The 21,290-nt window shown below is 45.3% G+C and overlaps 2 protein-coding genes across 3 annotated transcripts in view; one reads left to right on the top strand and one right to left on the bottom strand.

Annotated features, from left to right (window-relative positions):
- UBAC2 (UBA domain containing 2) overlaps positions 1 to 21,290 on the top strand; it is a 220,465-nt gene that overhangs the window by 48,110 nt on the left and 151,065 nt on the right. The window lies entirely within an intron of this gene.
- GPR18 (G protein-coupled receptor 18) lies at positions 1,423 to 6,462 on the bottom strand. Its single transcript, XM_006141529.3, has 2 exons — positions 6,227 to 6,462; positions 1,423 to 2,587 (listed from the first exon to the last, which is right to left on the bottom strand). Exon 2 carries the CDS (start codon positions 2,551 to 2,553, stop codon positions 1,558 to 1,560), a length of 996 nt encoding a protein of 331 aa, XP_006141591.1. The 5' UTR covers positions 2,554 to 2,587; positions 6,227 to 6,462; the 3' UTR covers positions 1,423 to 1,557.

Raw genomic sequence — 21,290 nt, 5'->3', positions numbered from 1 at the left:
AGTCCCAGATCTAGTGGCTTGCTTTCTCACTTTCCCTTTCTCTCTCTCACTCTGTTTCTCTCTGGTCAAATTATAATAAATAAATAAATTAAATAAAGTTCAGTAAAATAATTCTTATAATAAAGGAGAGATTAAATGGCAAGTCTAGGATAAGAACCCAAGGTCTCTGACCATTGCTGTTTATTCTGAAACTATAACCTGGAGGAAAAAAAAAAGCATTGATCACTTTTATAATGTGGTCGTCACGTAAGAAGAGCAAACTTGGTATTTCACCATGTAGTAGATGCCTCAAGTCAAAGGAGTAACTTGGATATTGGACAGGTATAGGATCTCAAGCTAGGGTCTGTCCCTGGTTCTGTCCCTTACTTAGGGCTTGGTGCATCGTAGGAGCTCAGTAGTTACTGAATGACTGTAGTCTGTTTCCCAGAGAAAGCAGTCTCCGAGCTGGGGGGCTGGTGGGGCGTGGGCTTTCCAGGCCTGCTCCGACACTTGCCCATGGCGGTTCTGCTCTGCAGCAAGCACCAGTGAGCTGAGCGTGGTTGCGTATATAGGAACTGGGAGTTTGGTGTTTAGAACATAAAATGCTGGATTTAGACCTCCAGTCCTCACTGTAAATTAGACATGAGGGAGCTGCACTTACTTGGAAAATACTGTAACCGAACTATTTGACAAGTAGCTGAATTTTCTCTCTTACTGATAGCATACATGAGTCACTAGTTCATGGACTTAAATCCAGAATGTTAAGCCAATTCTATGTAGATAAAACTTGACTCTGAGCACAGGTGGGTTTTTTTCCCCAACAGTTCATGAAGCTGTTTTATATTTTTAAAAGTTTTTTTGTGTGTGCTTGCTGGAGACAGAGAGAAGGAGAGGAGAGAAATCACCCCACAGAAGGGATGACCACACCACAACCCATTCTTCTCTCAGGATTTTGGGGACACACACACACACACACACACACACACACGTGTGCCTGGTGTGATTTTTAATCTGCCAGGTCTGAAACTAACCATGGAGTTGGCTATGTGGGATCCAGCCACCTTAACCTCTATGCCACCGGCTGGCCCTTGTACAAGTTTCAAAAATAAAAATAATTTCTTAGAATACTGAAAATATTTAAATATGTTGCCACAATAATAAAGTCCCACAAAAGAGTTTTTGAAGTTTATTATTTTATTTTTCAGAAGAGAAGAGACTTGATAATATACAAAATATCCACTGGCTCTAGAGTAGTTAGCAATTTTTTTTTTTTTTGAGAGATTTTTCACTGTAGGGCGCGTGCGCTCGCCAGACAGAAAGAGAGAGACATACAGACAGAAAGCGAGAAATCACCCCCCAGGGGGGATGGTCACGCCGCAATCCCTTCTCCTCCATTCTCCTCTCGGGATCTTGGGCACGCGCGCACACGCGTCCAGCGTGAGTTTTAAGCCACCGGGTCCGGGACACGAACCGCGGTCGACTACGTGGGAGTCCAGCGACATAGCCATTACGCTAACTGCTGGTTCCCTAGTTAGCAAATTTTAAAGAGACTGAAGAAATAAAAAACCTTCCTTGCATTTATAACATCTCACTGTTTATGTTGCTTAGTGAACGTATACTACCGGACCGGAAGCTTTTTCTGCGCACGCTCCGGAGGTAATTGCGGTATAACATGACACTGATGACTCGGGCCTGAAATTGTTTCGAGACGATGTAGTAGAGAATCACATCCAGACAGGTGCTGAGATTCATGAGGAAGGTGGTGAAGGCGCCCCAGGGACTGTAACTGTTCTCTCCCCCGTCCAGCATCAGGAAAGCAAAGCAGATGTGGAAAGGCATGAAGCACACGAGCACCTGCACCAGGAGCGTCAGGATGATCCGTATGGACTTCTCCTTGACTTTTGGTTTCAGCTTAGAGGTCCTGCCGTGGAGGAGGCTATGAATAATGACCAGGTAGCACCCAATCATGATGAACAAAGGGATCAAGAAAAAAAATATCAGCCGAGTGAAGTTCAGCACATTCACGGCCTTCAGGTGGACGATGTCAGAAATCTTTAGGCAGGTGGCAGGGGTGGAGGCTTTATCTGGGTCTTCATAGAGCAGAAGCAGAGGGACCGTGGTGGTCAGGGTCATTATCCACACCCCCACACAGGCTAGCACGGCCTTGCACGTGTTTTTAAGTTCTTTGGCGTATTTCGGCTGCACGATGGCCATGTACCGGTCTGCACTGATAAAAGCGAGAAGCCATAGGGCAATACTTGGGTAAAACACCGTGAGAGCCCCGAGGATGTGGCAGAAGTACTCTCCAAATGGCCATTCACCTTTTGCGTAGTAAAACATTCGAAAGGGTAAACTCATAATGAATATTAAGTCCAGTAATGCCACGTTCATCATATAGATGGTTACCGTGGTTCTCTTCTTGGTGGTACAACTGAAAACCCATAACGCTGTGACATTAACAAAGAATCCAATGATGAAGATACAGCTGTAGAAGACCAGGGCTGCGATCTTGTATTCATCTGGATGTGAGCTGTTGGAAGGGAGAAGGCGGTCCGGATTGTCTATGGTGGTCATCTTACAGCGCCTTGGTAGGCATGGTACTTAGAACCTGTAAAAGTAGTTAAGAAAAAGAGGAATAAAACCCTTGTTAGGAAAAAACACATGTTTAACATTCTCACCTTCAGCTTGGCTGTCAGTGAGTACTATTGGGTCTTCAGGAAAGTCAGGATGCATTTTTGCATAGAAAGCCAGAGAAATATGTCATGGCTTCGCCGATAACCTAATAATTTTGAGAGTATTTTTAGGTTACAAGCTCTTTATAGTTTCTTAGAATTTTATTAAGGAATACATCCCCTAGTAATTACCGCCGGCATGTACCGATGCGTTCACATGTTCTGTGCTGTCCTGATACATTGACAGATTCGCTCGTTTTCTTTCTCCCTGCTCCTGTCTCTTCTTCCCCAAAGAATAACCCTTTCCTTGTGACTTTTTTTTTTTCCCCTAGAGTGTGAAACTGGGCAGTAATTATTTTTATAATAAGCATTCTTTAATGTGGACTAATTAGAGAAATGCCTTTCTGGATTTTGAGTCTTACAAATAGTTTGCCAGTTTTTATCATCTCATTCTATTTAAATATTTTGTAACCAAGATTAGTTATGTTCAAATAATGAACTTTTACTCATTAAATACCATTTTAATATACAAAATAGATACCAGGAAACTAATGAGACCACCATCCAGCTGGGTAGTTACTGAGCAGTCGCCATCATTTTCATTAAGGGACCATAAGGTTTGCCTTCTTCACTGCTGTCTCCCTCTACGTACTGAGCTCCTGCTGGTGTGCAGTAAATCCTTGCTGAGTGAAGGGCGAGTGAAGGAAGGAATGTCTGATGGGTGACCTGCAGCCGTCAGTCTCCAGTTCTCCAGTGAAAAGTTGCATGGTTGCCTACAAACATTTTTTTTAAGTGACTGACACTTCTTCATAGTGCTGTCTAAAAGCTAAATTATGTAGGTCTAGGAATAACAGTGCTGTGTGTCCTCGGCTGTAGACAAGAATCTGACTCTTAACCAGCAGGTGAGCTATTTTCTAACACACAGCTGGGACTGTCTAAGGCTGAGTCTCCCAGACTGTTTTCTGGTGTCCTCGAAGCTGGTTTCAGCCGCTGCAGTGGTACACAGAAAGCAGCACCTGGAAAATAAACTCCTGCCAGTAGAGTTGTTTTCAGATCTTCATCGAGTAAAGAAGCTTAAATATTATTTTTCCAATGAAACTTAAAAGAGGACTATCTAAGATATGGAGATACTAATAAGAAAGCACTCAGGAAGTTGCTGTGTATCAAGAAGCTAATAAATTCTCATCAACAGCAAAGCCCATTGCAAGTGTGGAGGAGTTGGGTTGTGGTTGTAAATGTCATCAGCCTCTCAGTGTGAAACTTCCCTCCCCGTGATGCAACACCGACAGCAGAGACTTTAAAGGTATATAGACTCATTTAATAGACAGAAAAATGAAAAAGTTATCTGCTGACAGTAATGTATCTGGTAATATCTTCGACTGGACTAATATGCTAGTACTCATGCTGGGAAAGCCACGCTGTACACTGTTATGATGAGCAGTGGTTAAGTGAGAAAACAATACACACACACACTACAGAGAGATGGAACCTTGTGGTCTCCCATCCAGAGGTGTACAAAAGGTTTCCTTTAGAAATACCACTTTGCCAAGTGGGCAGTCTCTGATTCAGCCTCAATCTCTCTTTACTGAAAACGACAGGGGAGGACAGTGGCCTGTGGTCAGTGGCACCATGGGCTGTTGATCTTTTATATTTTTTAGAATAATTTTATTTTTTTTTTAATTTTTAAATTTTTTTGAGAGGTTTTCACTACAGGGCACGTGCGCTCGCCAGACAGACAGAGAGAGAGACATAGAGACAGAAAGCGAGAAATCACCCCCCAGGGGGGATGGTCACACTGCAATCCCTTCTCCTCCATTCTCCTCTCGGGATCTTGGGCACGCACGCACACGCGCCCGGCGTGAGTTTTTTTTTTTTTTTTTTTGAGAGGTTTTCACTACAGGGCACGTGCGCTCGCCAGACAGACAGAGAGAGAGACATAGAGACAGAAAGCGAGAAATCACCCCCCAGGGGGGATGGTCACACTGCAATCCCTTCTCCTCCATTCTCCTCTTGGGATCTTGGGCACGCATGCACATGCGCCCAGCATGAGTTTTAAACCCCCAGGTCCAGGACGTGAAACGCGGTCGACTACGTGGGAGTCCAGTGACAGAGCCATTACGCTAACTGCTGGCTCCCAGAATAATTTTCTTTTATTTAACTTTTATTTATTTATTTAAACTTGACCAGAGAGGGACCAGAGAGGTGGGGGGATGAGAAAGCAAGCTGCCAGGTCCAGGACTCAAACTACAGTCGGCCATGTGGGAGTCCAGCGCCCTTAACTACCATGCCACCTGCTGGCCCTTGGGCTGTTGATCTTTAAGAATTAATTTGAGAATTACTATGGACACACAACACGAGCTTGTCTCCCTTTGCCCCTCTTCCCCTCCTTCTCTTCCTTTTTGACTTAAACTAGTTTGTCAAATATTTAGGTTAAATATGATTTTGCAGTAGAATTATATATACTTTAAAACTGTTAAATTTCCTGAGCATTCATCTGACTAGGATGTTAATTTCTATCAAATGAGAAAAGCATTACGTAGGGAACCAGTAGTTAGCATAATGGCTATGTCGTTGGGCTCCCATGTAGTCGACTGCAGTTCGCATCCTGGACCCAGTGGCTTAAAACTCAAGCCGGGCGCGTGTGCGTGCATGTCCAAGATCCCGAGAGGAGAATGGAGGAGAAGGGATTGCAGCGTGGCCATCCCCCCTGGGGGGTGATTTCTCGCTTTCTGTCTCTATGTCTCTCTCTGTCTGTCTGGCAAGCACACGTGCCCTATAGCGAAAACCTCTCCAAAAAAAAAAAAAACAAAGAAAAGCATTACATAGAAAAATTCAGTCTTCCATATGGTACAAAGGAGAATAATGTGGAGGCTTAAGTCTTAGTGAAGTCTTTTTCATTCATAGTGAATTTTTCAATAGTAGCAATTATAACAGAAATGAAATTCTGTATTCTTTTTTGTGTCTACCCATCTTCAATCCCTAATGCTGTCACAGAACTCTCATACTTACAAACCATCTTGAGTAAACACCCCACCACCACCACTGGACTCAAGCCGCTTTTATGAAGCCTGTTTGTCACCATACCTGTATTCACTTGCATCAAGTTTGAAAAAAATGTAAGTGATACATGTGTTTTTAAGGTATTATAGTATAGATTGTAGTCTGCACACACAGAAATTTATAGATGAATATTAATTAGACTGTGATTGGCTCTCAAGTCTGGTTTTTAAAAACTTTAGATTCCCCGATTATCTGTAGTTTTTCTTGTCTCAAAAAGTACATTTCATGAAACAATGCGATTGAAGCCATGTGACAGAAACCTCTAAATACGTTCATGATTTATCACACCAACATCTTATGTTGGAAAAAAGTGTATTTGCTAATGATGTAAAACAATATTGAAAATAAGTACAAAGTCTTATTAATAAGGTAGGAAGATAACAGAACCTGTTTCAGAGTCCTTCACCGGCATAGTTTTAGTCATGTGTTACTAAAATAAGACAACGATTTTGCATTTAGTGAGTAAAGCATTACTTCTGATAATTAGCTATGGGAAGCGAATTAATGAGGTTTACCTCCTGTGCGTCAAAAGGCCGTCTGAACGAGGAACGTTTTCCGGTATGCCCAGCTCTGCGGAAGAGGTAGCTTTGAGTTCTTGTGTTAAAATATTAGCTCTTTCTGGAAATGGTGTGTGTAAGAAAGGCCGTGTTTCTTTTGTCTGGGTTCTCTGTCGCTGAGTTGTTCACCGCCGGTGCAGGAGCCGCACTGGGAGGCGGAGGCTGAGCCCAGGCCGCCGGAGCAGGCCCCCACAGGGTCTGGGGGCGGCGGGTGCAGGAGCCGCACCGCGAGGCCTCCAGGCAGCCGCACCGCGAGGCCTCCAGGCAGCCGGTGCAGGAACCTCCAGGCAGCCGGCGCAGGAGCTGTAGCGCTGCTCGGTTTCTCTCAGGAAGTGCTCTCTGCAGTCGGTCCCCAGGACTTTCTCAGCTTCTGACTTGGCCCTGGATGTGGTTTCTGTCTTTCACAAATGATTTGTTTATGAGGTCGTGCCTAGCATAATAAGTTCAACCTGAAAACGTGACTTAAACTTAAGAGAATTCTTTAAAAAGGGGAAAATGTCTTCAGTTTCTTTACTTTGATACTTTGAGTCCACATCATCTGTGGAAAGAGCAGGAGGTTTGATGTTGAGTAGAACAGGGTTCAAATCCTAGCTTCTTTCCTTTTTTTTTTTTTTTCTGAGAGGTTTCGCGTGGGCTTGCCAGAAAGAGAGAGACAGAGAGACAGAAAGCGAGAAATCACCCCCTCCCCAGGGGGGATGGCCACGCTGCAATCCCTTCTCCATTCTCTTGGGATCTTGGGCACACACACACACTCGGCTGGCGTGAGTTTTAGCCACCGGATCCGGGACTCAAACCACGATCAACTACATGGGAGTCCAGCGACATAGCTATTACACCAACTGCTGGTTCCCTAGCTTCTTTTCTTTGTAAGCTGGTGCCTTTGTCTAGTTACTTAACCTCTCTGAGCCTTTGTTCCTTAGTCTACTGTCCAAACTCAAGGGGATTGTGAGCACCCTACATCAGAAAAATGCCAAGTGTTTAGCATGGTACCTGGCACTTAGTAGGGGCTCTTCCACACAGTCTAACTCTTCACTCCCCAAATCCTAAAATCACAGAATATCTACTTTTCACCATGTAAACGTTTCTTAATGGTTAAAACTCAGATCCTTGATTATTTGTGCCTGTTTTTGCTGTACTCATTTACATACTTCAGTAAATGATATGTAGAAGTCTAGAAATAATTTCTTTTACGGAACGACCCCTGCAGACCTTAGTCCAAAGAACTCTGGAAGTCTTTAGTGGAATAATTTGCATATAAGAGTGTCGTAACTTAAGATGAGAAATGAAACTCTCAGAGAGGGAAGTGAGCAACTCGGATCATTACCTCTCTAGTTATATCTTTTTTTTACTTTTTGTTTTCTTAAAAAAAAAAAAACAACCTCATTTGCTTATTCTAAAATTTTAATTATTTTTATATTTAGTTATGTTTAATTTGCCAACTTTTAAGAGTTACATGAGCTGAACTCTGCAAGGCAGTTGGGGGTCCCATGCTCCCTTCTTCTCAGATTCACTGTAGTAAACCTGTGACTTAGACATTATTTAAATCTTTGTCTTGGTGGTCAAGTACATTGAATGGCCTAACCCGCTAGAATGATGAGTTTGAGGCCGTCATAACGAATGTCTCGTGTAGGTGTGAGAAGTCGGCCAGAGGTGACCTGTAACTTGCCTCACAGTGCAGGATGACAGCGAGGTCCAGCTTCGTAGTGTTCAGTGTCCTCCTCCTTGTCCCCAAGCGTTACATAGTAGTCGCTGCTTCTTATAAGATGACACTGGAAACTGTTAGGTTTGATTTGGGAGCAGCGGCAGAGTCAGAGCGGCCAAGACAAAAATACCAGAATCAGGCTTTGGGGTTTAATAAAACCAGCATAATTTATTCTGAGCTCTCGGGTGAGGACCCTTGGCCTCTGACCAGGCCGAGGGAGTCACACCCAGGGTGGGTGCTGCTTGTTCTTAAAGGGCCATTGTCCAATAGGTGCTCGCCATGGGTCCTTGTCTGGCCAATGATGTTCGCTGTTTCTGTTCTACTTTGGCAGGTGCACCACATGCTGAAGGGCAGGAAAGTCCGCTGGTGATGGCGGGCCAGATGTGGACAACAGGAAAGTTCCTGGTGGCGGGAATGTTTCTGCCATGTTTGTCTACAGGCATTGTCTGTCCTTGCCTTATTTTATGTAGCTGGTGACAACTTTTCTTTTTCTTTCTTTTCTTTCATTTAAAGGATCTTGCTGTAGGGTATGTGTGCTTGCTGGAGAGAGACAGAGAGAGACCACGAGAGGGAAAGGGAGAAATTATCCCCCAAGGGGGATGGCTACACCACCATCACTTCTCCTCCATTCTCCTCCTGGAATCTTGTCTTTTCTTTCATTTAAAGGATCTTGCTGTAGGGTATGTGTGCTTGCTGGAGAGAGACAGAGAGAGACCACGAGAGGGAAAGGGAGAAATTATCCCCCAAGGGGGATGGCTACACCACCATCACTTCTCCTCCATTCTCCTCCTGGAATCTTGGGCACACACCCATACATGCCTGGTGTGATTTTCAAGCCATCAGGTCCAGGACTTGAACCACAGTTGACCATGTGGGAGTCCAGTGCCTTAGCCACTATGCCACCTGCTAGCCCTGGTGACAAGCTTTTTGAAAATCAAGTGTTGATTAGCTTCCTCTGTGCTGTTAAAATCAACAGGTACAGGGAACCAGCAGTTAGCGTAATGGCTATGTCGTTGGACTCCCACGTAGTCGACCGCGGTTCACGTCCCGGACCCGGTGGCTTAAAACTCACGCTGGGCGTGTGTGCGTGCGTGCCCAAGATCCCGAGAGGAGAATGGAGGAGAAGGGATTGTGGCGTGACCATCCCCTCTGGGGAGTGATTTCTCGCTTTCTGTCTCTCTGTCTCTCTCTGTCTGGCGAGCGCACGCGCCCTATAGCAAAAACCTCTCAAAAAAAAAAAAAATCAACAGGTACAGCAATAGCATATATCTAGAAGCATCCTTTCACCAAGATTGAGTCCTTTACCATACATGGAAATTCTTATTTCTGAATTGCCAGTCTCAGAGAGAGCCCTCCAGGGCTCATTAGGAACTCCATGGGTCTGACTGGCCTAAGGTTGGTGTCAGCTCTCATTTCCTCATCCTCCTCTCCACACGGGACCTTTACCTTTTACAATGATATTATGTAATGGAAAAAATTCCCCAAACCACTTGACAACAAGAAAGCAGTGGGTTCAGACTCAACTGTTGCAGTGTCTAGTTTGCTTCATGAGTTTTTTTATTCAAAGAAGGGGAATTTTATCCCAATCAGGGTCTGTTTATGCAGTTTTCATTTCCTCATATATTTTGTAATAGTAGTAAAAGAGAAATTTTTCTCTTTGCAAAAGGGTGATTTCATATATTCCCAGAGACTGTAGGATTCCCTTTATTTTATGGAAGAATCTGTTTGTTATGGTTTAAATGTATCCCCCTCCCCAATTCATGTGTTAAAATTGGGCAAAACATTGTGAAGGTATTAAAAGGGTGGATACTTAATCCAATGATGGGATTAAGAGGTGGAGCCTGGGGGTGGTGATTAGGATTGGATAAGGTTATCAGGGGAGGGTCCTCAACTGAGTACTAGTGGGTTTATAAGGAGCGGGAATGAGAACCAGAGCAGGGAGATGTGCCCACAGGCACATAGACACAGATGAATGCTCTGTTCTGCCCAAGTTCCTGCCTGTGTCGTCCTGCATCACCTCAGGATCCACCAACAAGAAGCCCCTCATCAGGAGTGACCTCTTGGCCCTGGGCCTCTAAAACCATGAGCTAAATAAAACTCCATTATACATTTTCCAGACTCAGGTATTTCTGTTAATAACAACACAACAGACTTTAGTTTTAGGTCCAGTTTTAAGTTCTGATTTAGATATTAAAAGTCTTACATTTTTTTCATCTTTTTAAAAAAGAATTTTTTAATTTAATTTATTTGTTGGTATCATTTTTCATTTTGACTAGCAAGAGAAAGAGGGAAAATGAGAAAGCAAGCTGCCAGGTACGGGACTCGAACATGGTCGGCCATGTGAGAATCCAACGCCGATGCCACCTGCTGGTCCTAACCTTAAGTAATTTTTAATTTTAGCACTAGAGCCCAGTTTTTGAGTGAGTGTTATATACTAGGTTGTTGGGATAGTCATGATGTGTTTTTCTATGCAAAAATATATCATGACTTTCGAGACAACTCAATAATTGATTCAATTTTATCATTATTGGAAAGGATGCATTTAATAATTTCCATTATGAAACATGTTCCTGTGTTAGAGAATTGTCTATGCCACAGAAAAAATGCTTCCTGTTCTTAACGTGTTTTCCTTTACTGTAGGAAAGTGTGTGCTCTTTCTTAGCTCACGTGCTCTGTCCCCAGGGGCCGCTGTGCTGGTTGGTCATGTGTCCTGGGATGAGGGCAGTCGGCGCCCGAGCCTGGGGTGGTTGGTGGACAGCTCGTCCCCAGGAAGAAGACATGTGAGGGAGACACAGGATGCTCTAAACCAGGGGAGAGTCATTCTTTTGGCCCTAACATCCTTTAACTTTGATACTGTGGGACTTTTGTCCCCTTCCCCTCTTCCTCAAACTTGTATCTAAACCAGCTCTACTTTTTGAGGAGAGGATGGCCATGGGCGGTGGGTGGGAGGGATATCAAATAATAGGGATTTCCGGATAGAAATTGAGAAAGTATTCGTTTAAATGTGAGTGTGTTTCATAAATCCACCAATTTACGCTCCCATCCTATAGCCAAGTTAGCATGAACCTCCTTTCCATTTGATTTCCTACATCGTATTATAAATGCAGCGTTCCCAGATTCCTTTTCTTTGGCAGTTCTTGTGCAGTTAAAAAGAAATGTATAGACATATAGGCAATCAGATGTTTCTTACCTTTTATTAATTTTTTAAAAGATTTCTTTATTTAACTTAATTTATTTAGTTTTAATTTTATCAGAGCGAGAGCGGGAGAGTGAGAAAGCAAGTCACCGGTCCAGTACTCGAACCGCACTTGGCGATGTGGGAGCCAGCGCCTCCATCACCACGCTGTCTGCTGCCCTCAGTTTCTCACCTTTCATGGCGAGCACGTTGAGCCCAGATGGAACCGTCTGTGGTAGGTAATTCCAGCGAAAGCAGATCGGAAGCAGCAGCGATGGTAGAGTTCTGTAAGGATAGTAGAGATTCTGTCCCCACAAGGGCTGTCGCTGGCAAAGGCTCCCACATGGCTGCTGTGAAGTCAGTCCTGGAACCACGGATGTCCTGTGGGCCCTCAGGCCAAGAGGTCACAGAGGGACCTTTCACCTACTGAAATCGAGGTAGCTTACTGCTAGCACTCCCTAGTTGTCGTGGTGTACGTGGCCTCCACTACAGATCCTCATGTCACACCACAGGAGGTGCACAAGGGGGTGTGCAGGAGTGGCCACTGTCCATGGGGGATAAGGCCACTTATCCCCAGTGGACGTGGGAATCCACAAAAAGTACCAAGTCCAGTTTGCACTTTGTTTTCTTTAAGTACATACTTATGTATGCTATTTAATTAAAATTTCTTTTTATTATCAAAGGGTTCGTGCACTGTCCACCAAGAGAGAAACAAATTAACACCCAATGGAGCGTGGTCACACCGCAGTCCCTTTTCCTACATTGTTCTATTCTGTCGGGATTTGGGGCATGCACACACACATGCCCAGGGTGTTTCTCAGGCTGCCAGGCCAGGATTTGAACCATAATTGGCCATGTGGGATCTGACTCCCCATGTACAGCGTTTAACCGTTGTACTGCAGGGACAGCCCTGTGACACATAACTTATAAATAATATGGTTAATTTAGTTCATAATTTAGACTCAGTGACAATAACTAATATGGAAGTAGAATAATTACAGCATATGTACTATAATAAATGCTATACGAATGTGGTCTGTCTCTCTCTCAAAGTACTGTGTTGTATTCTGAAACCATGGAAAATGAAACTGTGGATAAAGGGGCCCTATTCAACAGGGAAACATTTCTATTAATATGAGAAAGTAGCACCTCGGAAGAAAGAGGACGGAAATGCCAGAAACGGTAAAGAAACAAGAGATATGGTATTTAAATACAAACAGGTACGTGTATGTGTGTGAGAGAGAGAGATTGAGGAATTTAGTGTATAGACATCTGGGACTTAAAAAAATAACATATTCATAAGGCTGAAGAGTTTTGGTTTAAACCAAGCTATTTTGTATTTTTGACTTTTGCCTTTATTCTTAGGTAATCCGAGGTAATCAGGGTGGCTAACCATCAGGCCGGGCTCTGCGTACCCTCCATGCATTGACTGGCTTAATTTTCTTGCTGACCACAGTGTGTTCAAATGACTTGAATGAGCTCTCCAAAATGAGTGTATCCAAATGTCAGTAAACCTGTGCATCTGGGTAATTCCAGTGGTAGCCAGGGAAATGAAAATCAAAACCACAGTAAGATACTGTCTGTCCACTCACCAAAATGCCCACAGTGAGGAAAACTGACATGCGAGGTGCTGGGAGGACTCTTGTCCATTGCTGTTGGGAGCTTCAATATGGAAAGCAGTGTGACAGCTCGTACCGAAGTGCAGATCTCTGATGCAGCGTCCGCTCGTCTGCCATCAGTGCAGTAAGCGTGTTCTCCAGGAGACAGACACAGGGGTGCTCCTAGCACGTGGTGGGCAGTCACTCTGAGTTAGGGACAGCCCACGTGCTCACAGCTGTGATGGGTACACTGGCTGTACAGATGTGGAGCTGAACGATCCTCTCCAACAAGATGAGTGATACACGAGCAGGCACGGTCCAGAGGAGCCTCATGTGGGCAGCATTCAGTGAAAAAGCCCAACAAGAAGGAATCCCTATTGTCTGATTCCATTTGTGTTTTGAAAAGCAGGCCAAACTAACATACATAAATAAATAGATGAAAAAGTTTAGGAGATCACACTTAGGTAGTACAACTTTCTGGTGGGATTTGGGAGACTTTGTGATAAAGAGGGGGCACCAGGTACCCAGCAGGACCCTGGGACTGTTGCTTTCTTGCTCTTACCATCCCTAAGGCTAAAGAGCAGGAGAGAGGGAGGAGGCAGTTACTAAACCTGGGAGGGGAGACCCCTGAGTGAGTCGCCTTGAGCAGACAGTAAGCCTGGGGTTCCCTTCTGGGAGTACCAGGGGAATAGACACCCTGACCTCGGACTCCTGACTCCTAGCCTCCGGTCTTGCCTCTGATCTCTCCTTAGCAGGACGCCAGGGCTCCTCTTTTCCTGGACTTTGTACCTGCCTGCCTCTGGGACAGAGCAGGGTGAAGAAGGGAAAGAAGACCCTGAAAGAGGCCTGCTGCACTTTCCTATGGGCATTAGATTTCATAGTCAAAAATACTTTATTGGTTTAGGGGTTAGCGAGAACTAAGTTAGAACACATCTCTTTCTCATAAGCTGCTTCCATGAGTAGTTTTTTGTTTGTTTGTTTGTTTTTCTCTAACCTCCTGAGTCTTGGTTCTTACCCGAGTCGCTCATTTCTCATCGCTTATGTAAAGTACATGTTAGGTCACCAAATGCTAACTCCTTTTTGTCTTTCTCCTGCCTGAAATGTCCCCTTTTTACCTGGTAGCATTTTAAGTTTTGCCCATGTGTAGGCTGGGGCCAGGTAGCTCTGCAGCAGCTCTCTCTGTGCCACCCATTAATTAACCAAGTCGTCTTAAGCAAGTGCGCTCATTTCTGTGCTCATCCTCTGCCCAGCTGGAAGAAAGGGGAAGTTGAATGAGGCCTTCTCGAAGGGGCTTCCACTTCTAGCACTGTGTGGTTTGAAAGGATTCCTCTCATTAACTCTTTCCATTGCAGTAGCTTTGTTTTGTTTTTAAATTCATGCACTTTTTTCATGGGGGCAGGGAGACTGGGATCTTCACAGGGTCCTGTTCCATTACGATCGTCCACAACCTTCTTGCTAGCCAGGGTCACGCGTGTGCTCTGGTGTGCCCGTCGTGTTCAGGCTGACCTGGAATCTCCACCCAGGTTTTCCCTGTACCCCACTATCCCGTGGTGCCCCACCTCCTGCACCACCATGGCTAGACTGAGTATTCTGTCGCTGGCCTCCTGAATTTCTGAGGACAGATTAGATATGCAAGATAGGACATGGGGAGGGGAGGGTCTCTGCATGGAATGTGCCCCAGATTCATTCATGAAAACTTCAGCCTAAGGAGGAGAGCTCAGAAGGTACCTGCTCGTGTTGGGGACAGCTCCAAACGCAGAGCACCCCGTGCCCTGGCAGCGTCATATTAGTTCCCCCACCTTTGCCCTCTTGTCATCTTTGTCTTTTGTTTTGTCATCCTTCAGTGTATATGTTTTTACTTATTTTAAATGTATTCGTAGAGTCAATCTCTTGGGGACTGTAATCAGCAGAGGAAGACATAAAAATCATGCGTGCATTTTCCTTCTTGGTAGTAAAATGACACTGGTCTGTGTTACTCAGAAGAGCTGTGTGCTACATTCTCCCTTTTATGTTTGTAAAATAAATCTCGCGCCGATGACAAAGGAGCTGAAATTTCACAGTGATGTTTTCTTCTCATTGCTCATAATTTGTATGTGGATATTCTTTATGAGAGGTTTATTCTTTATGAGAAGTTTAAGATGGCTTAAACAGCCTCTTGCCATCAGAAAAACCCTGCAGTCTAAACAGAATCTTAATAAAAAGGGTAGGCTGGGGCCAGCAACGGCATGGTGATTAGGGCACTGGACTCCCATATGGTCAACCATGGTTTGAGTCCTGGACCTGGCGACTCGAAAATCACACTGGATGTGTGTACCTGCATTCGCAAAATTCTAAGAGGATAATGGGAGAGAAGGGATTGTGGCATGATAATTTCTCACTTTCTTTCTTTTTAACTCTCTCCAGTGTGTGCACACGCCCTATTACCCAAAAAAACAATTTAAAAATAAAAAAGGAAGGAAGAAGGTGGGTCATGCCACCCTCAGAGATCCCCAGGGCAGCCTGCTGGTGTTTCCTGGTCACAGCCTCTCGGGTTGCTTCATCCTGCCTCCGTATGGGTTTATTCCTCTAACGGTAATGTCACACTTCGTGTGGCTCAGTAATCCTTCCATGTAGAACTAGGAGGTCGAGGCATCTGTGACACCATTCTTTGCAGTTGTGTGGTTACTGATCCCCGATTGTACACCGTCTCTTGTATTCTCATTTTGTGTGTCACCTTAACAAGGACCGGCACTTAGAGCTTCAAATATGAAGGAACTTTAAAAAGTTTACGTAAAAGGGCTAACCTGTGGTTAAGGAGCCAGATCCCAGATGCCCAACCATGCAGTTCAAATCCCAGCCCCAGTGGCTTGAAAAACATGTCAAGTGCATGTGCTTGCATGCCTCACATCCTGAGAGAGATGGAGAGTTGGAGAAGGGATCGCGGCATGGCCATGCCCCATTGGAAGGTGCTTTCTCACTTCCTCTCTCTGGTGGACACATGCAACATCTGGCAAAAACTTTATTTTTTTAAGAAAAGGGAAAGAATTAGTGGAAACATGGAATTAAAATATGAGTTTATTTTGGTGCAAACAATTTGGATATCTAGGCAGAGTTTGTTTGTGTGTTTGTTTGTTTTTTAATAAGCGTTTTTCATGAGCCTTTTGAAGACCATTGCATTTCAGCTCACCCAGCTTCACCCAGTCACACAGTAGGCACATTGATTGACTTGTGTCTGTCTTTTTTAAATGTTTGCTGTAGGGCGCAGGTGCTCACCAGAGACAGAGAGAGAGAAAGGGAAAAGGAAAGTGAGAAGTCACCCCTGAGGGAAATGGCCAGGCCACAGTCTCTTCTCTGTTCTCCTCTTGGGATTTCAAGCATGCTCATAACCTACGTCGTGTGATTTTTAAGCCACTGGATCTGGGACTTGAACTGTGCACTTGGCCATGTGGGATCCAGATGCCTTAACTTCCACATCATTTGTTGGCTGGTTGTCCTTTTCTGTGAGAAAGTTATTCATATCTCAAAAAATATGGGGCCATCAATTGGCATAATGGCTATGTTACTGGACTCCCATGTAGTCAACCATGGTTCAAGTCCTGGACCTAGTGGCTTAAATTCACACCGGGTGCATGTGTGTGCGTGCCCTGAGAGGAGAATGGAGGAGAAGGGATTGCAGCATGGCCATCCCCCATAGAGGGTGATTTCTCACTTTCTGTCTCTCTGTCTCTCTCTGTCTTTCTGGCGAGCACACGTACCCTGTAGCAAAAATCTCTTCATAAAAAAGAAAAAAAAAAAAGAATGACTGATGTTCTTGGTTGATATGATCCCAAAGACATAGCAAATAAAGGGTTGAGACAGACAGATCTGGATTGGCGGTGCAGAGAGGCTGAAAAGGGAAAGTGCTTGGTCAAAACAAAGGATTTTGTATCAGAGAAATTAATTGCGATTTGTTACGTGGGAGTCTTTACACAGTTAATCAAGCGTGAAATAGTTTCAGATTTCTCATGTATGTTCGGTTTTTCATGCTGATTGACCTTAAGACTGCTGTGACATAAACCCTGTCCTTCTACTGCCACCTACAGGTGATTAGTGGGTTTTCATGCATTCACCTTTACCTGATTTTCAGTCATGATGAAATTGAAATAAAAAGATTAGAAACAATTCCTTGGTAGATTAGAAAAATACTGGTAATTTATAACTATTTCTATGTACATAGTTTTATGTAGACATGTCCTTATTCTTCTAAGACATTTTGGCTTAAGAGCCATTTCTGTCCTCACTGGAAGCATTCTGTCTTTTGTAGGAAATTGTTTTGCTCTGTCGGACTGTGTATTTCTGTGTAGGTCTTTGAGAAGATTCATTATTAATATTGGGTTGTTGGAGAAGTCATGATGTATTTTTCTATGCAAAAATATGCCATGGCTTTTCCAATGACTCTATTACTTGTGCCTTTTTTTTTCTTTTTTGGAGAGATTTTCGCTGTATGGCGCGTGTGCTCATCAGACAAACAGAGAGAGACATAGAGACAGAAAGCGAGAAATCACCCCCCCAGGGGGGATGGCCACGCCACAATCCCTTCTCCTCCATTCTCCTCTCGGAATCTTGGGCACGCACGCACACGCGCCCAGCGTGAGTTTTAAGCCACCGGGTCCGGGACACGAACCGCAGTCGACTACGTGGGAGTCCAGTGACATAGCCATTACGCTAACTGCCGGTTCCCTGCCTTTTATTTTTTTAAGTCTTAAATATAAAGGTGGCCTTGGACCAAATCTGGCATGTTTTAAAACACTTAAAACATGCAGTTTATCATCTTAACCATTCTAGGTGGACAGTCAGTGGTGTTAAGTTCATTCACGTTGCTGTGTAGCCCTTCTCCAGAACCACGCTCATCTGCCCAGCTCAGACTCTGTGCCTGTCAAACAGCCACTCAGCCGGATCTCCTCCCCGTCCCTGGCAACCACCTTTCTACTTTCTGTCTCTAGAAATTTGAGTTCTCTGGGGGCCTCTTATGGGGAATCATGCAGTATTTGTCTTCTTATGATTGTTTTATATCTCTTTGTCCTTAGGGTTTATCCATGTCGTAGTCTGTGACAGCATTTCCTTCTCTTGTTTTTTTCTTTTTCATTTTGTCATGAAGCACGTACGCTCGCCAGAGAGAAACAGAGAGGAGAGAAAAGGAAACTGAGAAATCACTGCTCTGCCCCACCCCCGGGGGCATGGCCACATCACAATGCCGTCTCCTCTGTTCTCACAATTTGGGGCATGCATGCACACATGCCTAGCATGTTTTCAAGCCACTCGAACTGCTGAGTCGGTCATGTAGGACCCAGTGCCTTAACCGCCATGCCACCTGCTGGCTCCTTCTTTTTAATACTGGATACTGTTCATTGTACTCGTGCTCTGCAGCACTTTTGTTATCTGTAAGTGGGCACTTGGGTCATCCCTGCCTTTGGCTGTTGTGAGTAACACTTCTATGAACATCGGTGTACAAATCTCAAGACCTTGTTTTCAGTTCTTCGGGGTATAGACCCAGAAGCCAAGTTCCTGGATCGTGTAGTCATTCTATTTTTCATGCTTTGAGGAGCTGCCGCCCCGTTTTCTGTAGCAGCTGCACCATTTTACACTCCCACCAGCAGTGGCCGAAGGTTTGAATTTCTTCATGTCCTTGCTAATAGTCGTTTTCTTCCTTGCTGGGTGATAGTAGCCATCCTAATGGGGGTAAGGTGATAGCTCACAGTGCTTGTTTTTTTTCCTGTTTCTCCTTATTGCCAGAGGTCACGTGCACTTACCAGAGAAAGGGCGAGGCTGTGTGCCCTCGCGAGAGCTCCCCACTGGGGTAGTCACGCCGTCATTCTTTTCTTCTCATTCTCCATCCTGTCAGATTTGGGGCAAACGAGCACAAGCACCCTGGCATGTTTTCCAGCTGCCGGGGCTAAGATCTGAACCACGGTCAGTCACGTGGGCCCTGGCTCCCTATGTACTGCACCTAACTGTTGTGCTGTGGGGCCGGCCCCTCGCTGTGGTTTTGCTTTCCACTCCTGTAATGACAGTGGTGATGAATAGCTGTTCATGTGCTTGTTGGCCTGCATGTCGTCTGTGGGAAAATGTCTGTTTACTTGCCCATTTCTAAATCTGGTTGGTTGTTTCTTTGTTGTCAAATTGCAGCGGTTCTTTATTCTAGTTATCATCCCCTTATCAGATATGTGATGTGTCGATATTTCCTCATATTCTCTAGGGTACCTTTTTAACCACCACACCACCTGCTGGACCCATAGGATACCTTTTTATTCTCTTGATAATGTCTTTTAAAACACACACACACACACACACACACACTTTTTTTAAGTGTATTTATTCATTTCTTCCTTGAGGAGAGAGAGAAGCAAAAACAGGCACTGCCAACAGTGCCTTCTTGCCATGATCCACCCCCAGCCTCAGCCGGCCTGAATCGGGGCACTTGCACACATGTCTGCAGGTCCCTAGGTGCCAATCAGGACCCGTCCCACATGGGTTCAGTTGTGCCGCTGCTGCAGCACCGCCTGACGCCCTGAGGACTTCCTTCCATGTAGTGTTTGGGGCATCGTTTTCGGTCCACCCGTTATTCACGGTAAGGGTGCAAGTAAAAGCTTAATGTTGGTGCTGGCAAGGGCAGGGTAGGGCAGTTTTCCCGAGTAAAAGCAGCAGGACTTCTCAAGGCTTACTCGGAAGCACCGTTTCCCTGCAGGACTGCTTCATCTTCCCTCTGCTTCATCTCACGGGTTAGAACACGGGGCAGCAAGAAACTAGCTCTGTCCCAGAACCCCTTCACTTCAGAGCCTTCCACCTGCCAACGCTTTCTTATGCTCTGAAAACTGTCCACCTTCTGATTACAGTAATATGGAAATGAAAGAGTAGTGTTTACTTTTGATAGAATTCCCATTCCCTGCTCTCTTCTAATATTTTAACCAATGATTAGTGCAAGGGGACTTCAAAGAGTTCAAGGAAAAATGAAACTGTGAGTTTATTCTGGTGCAGAATTTTTTTGAAAGTTGTGCACACATAGTCCTTTCATATTGTACAGTTTCTATTAACTTTTTGAAGACCCCACGTACAAAAACATAGTGTTTGCCCATCAGGTTTTCAAATTACAAAAGTTAGGATGGTATTTTAATAATGGTAGAGGCTAAGATCCTGTAACAAAGAAAAACCCTGAGCACAGAGGCTCAGGGAACATGGGGGTCTAGTTTTCATTTGTAACCTCCCTGGGAGGGCGACAGGCTCTGTTCCAGGAAGCCATCAAGGTTCTGAGCTGGTGAACAGCTCTGCTCTCCTCAGGGTGGCCCCCGCCCCAGGTGGCTCCCATTGTTTCCTCTCCCAGCCACCCAGAGGGGCGGAGGGACATTTGTGCAGAAGAGATTGCGTTTGTCCAGGCACCTTGGAGGTTGCAGGTGTCACTCCTGCTCCCGGACCCCTGGCAACCTCTTTGGATGAACTTCATCCTGGGAAATGTGATCTTAGCTGGGCAGCCCTGTCCCTGCAAACCAGGAAGCTGTGGGCACAGGGAGCAGTCTCCTCTAAAGAACAGTGGCTGGAACAGATGAGCTGGGTCAGCAAGCTGGAGTTACAGGCTCTGGAATCACTGTACACGAAACGCTGGAGGTCAGGGCCCAGCCAGAGGCACAGCAGGAAGTCCGTGCTCTGCCATTCCAGACCCACACGGCCAGGTCCTGAGTTCACGTCTGGAGTTCTCCCTGCACACCCCAAGTGCATGTTCATCATCCGGTCGGCTAAGGCAGAGGGTGATTGTGGCTTCGAGACCCTGTTGCGGGTGCCTGTTTCTCTTTCTCGTCCTCCCCATTTCTCTCTCTCTGTTTCTCTTTCTCTCAGAAGAAGAAATTAACTTAGGCAAACAAAGCAGGGTAAGAAAGAGGACATTGGGTCTTTCTCTTATCCCTGGAGGCACTGAACGGCAGAGCTGTTTTGGCTTGTGACGCGCATGATGGTGTGCCGACGGCCAGTTACACCGATGAGCTCATAGACGCCCCCTGTAGATTACTGGCTGCAAGCACAGCTCCGGTGGTCTTGGCTGGCATCAGGACAGAGCGGGAATGCAGACCTGCCCAGGGAGAAACGGGTGGGAGAGCAGACAGTGCTTACCCTGGGGAGGACCCTCTTCAGCTGTTGAAAGGGCTGCCCAGTGAAAGCAGGTTCAGACAGGGAGAGGGCATGACCCAGGGTAGTTAAGAACACAGGGAGACGCTGCAGGACGTAGCGTTGGGCTTCGTAAGGGGTAACTTGGCAGCACTCGGCGTCTCATGATGAAGCCATCTCCTTGGAGGTATGAATTTGGCCCTGAAGAGGATTGAGCACCGGCCCAGAAAGCCCTGGGCAGGGATGTTGTCAGGAAATCACACTCTCGTGGTCACATGAATGAAGGCCTTTGAATCCCTTGAAGCCTTGAGCATTTCTGCTTTAGTGCCCTTCTTTATCGTGGGATTCATGGGTAGGCTTAGAGAACTCCATGTTCTAACTAGAGCCCAGCAAAGAGAGGTCACTTCCCGGGAAGTTCTGTACAGCCTGGTACTGGTT

This window comes from Tupaia chinensis, unplaced genomic scaffold (assembly GCF_000334495.1).
Source record: "Tupaia chinensis unplaced genomic scaffold, TupChi_1.0 Scaffold000057_1, whole genome shotgun sequence".
NCBI lineage: Eukaryota > Metazoa > Chordata > Mammalia > Scandentia > Tupaiidae > Tupaia > Tupaia belangeri.
Note: the sequence above shows the minus strand (reverse complement) of the source record. Positions and strands in the feature narration are given on the sequence as shown.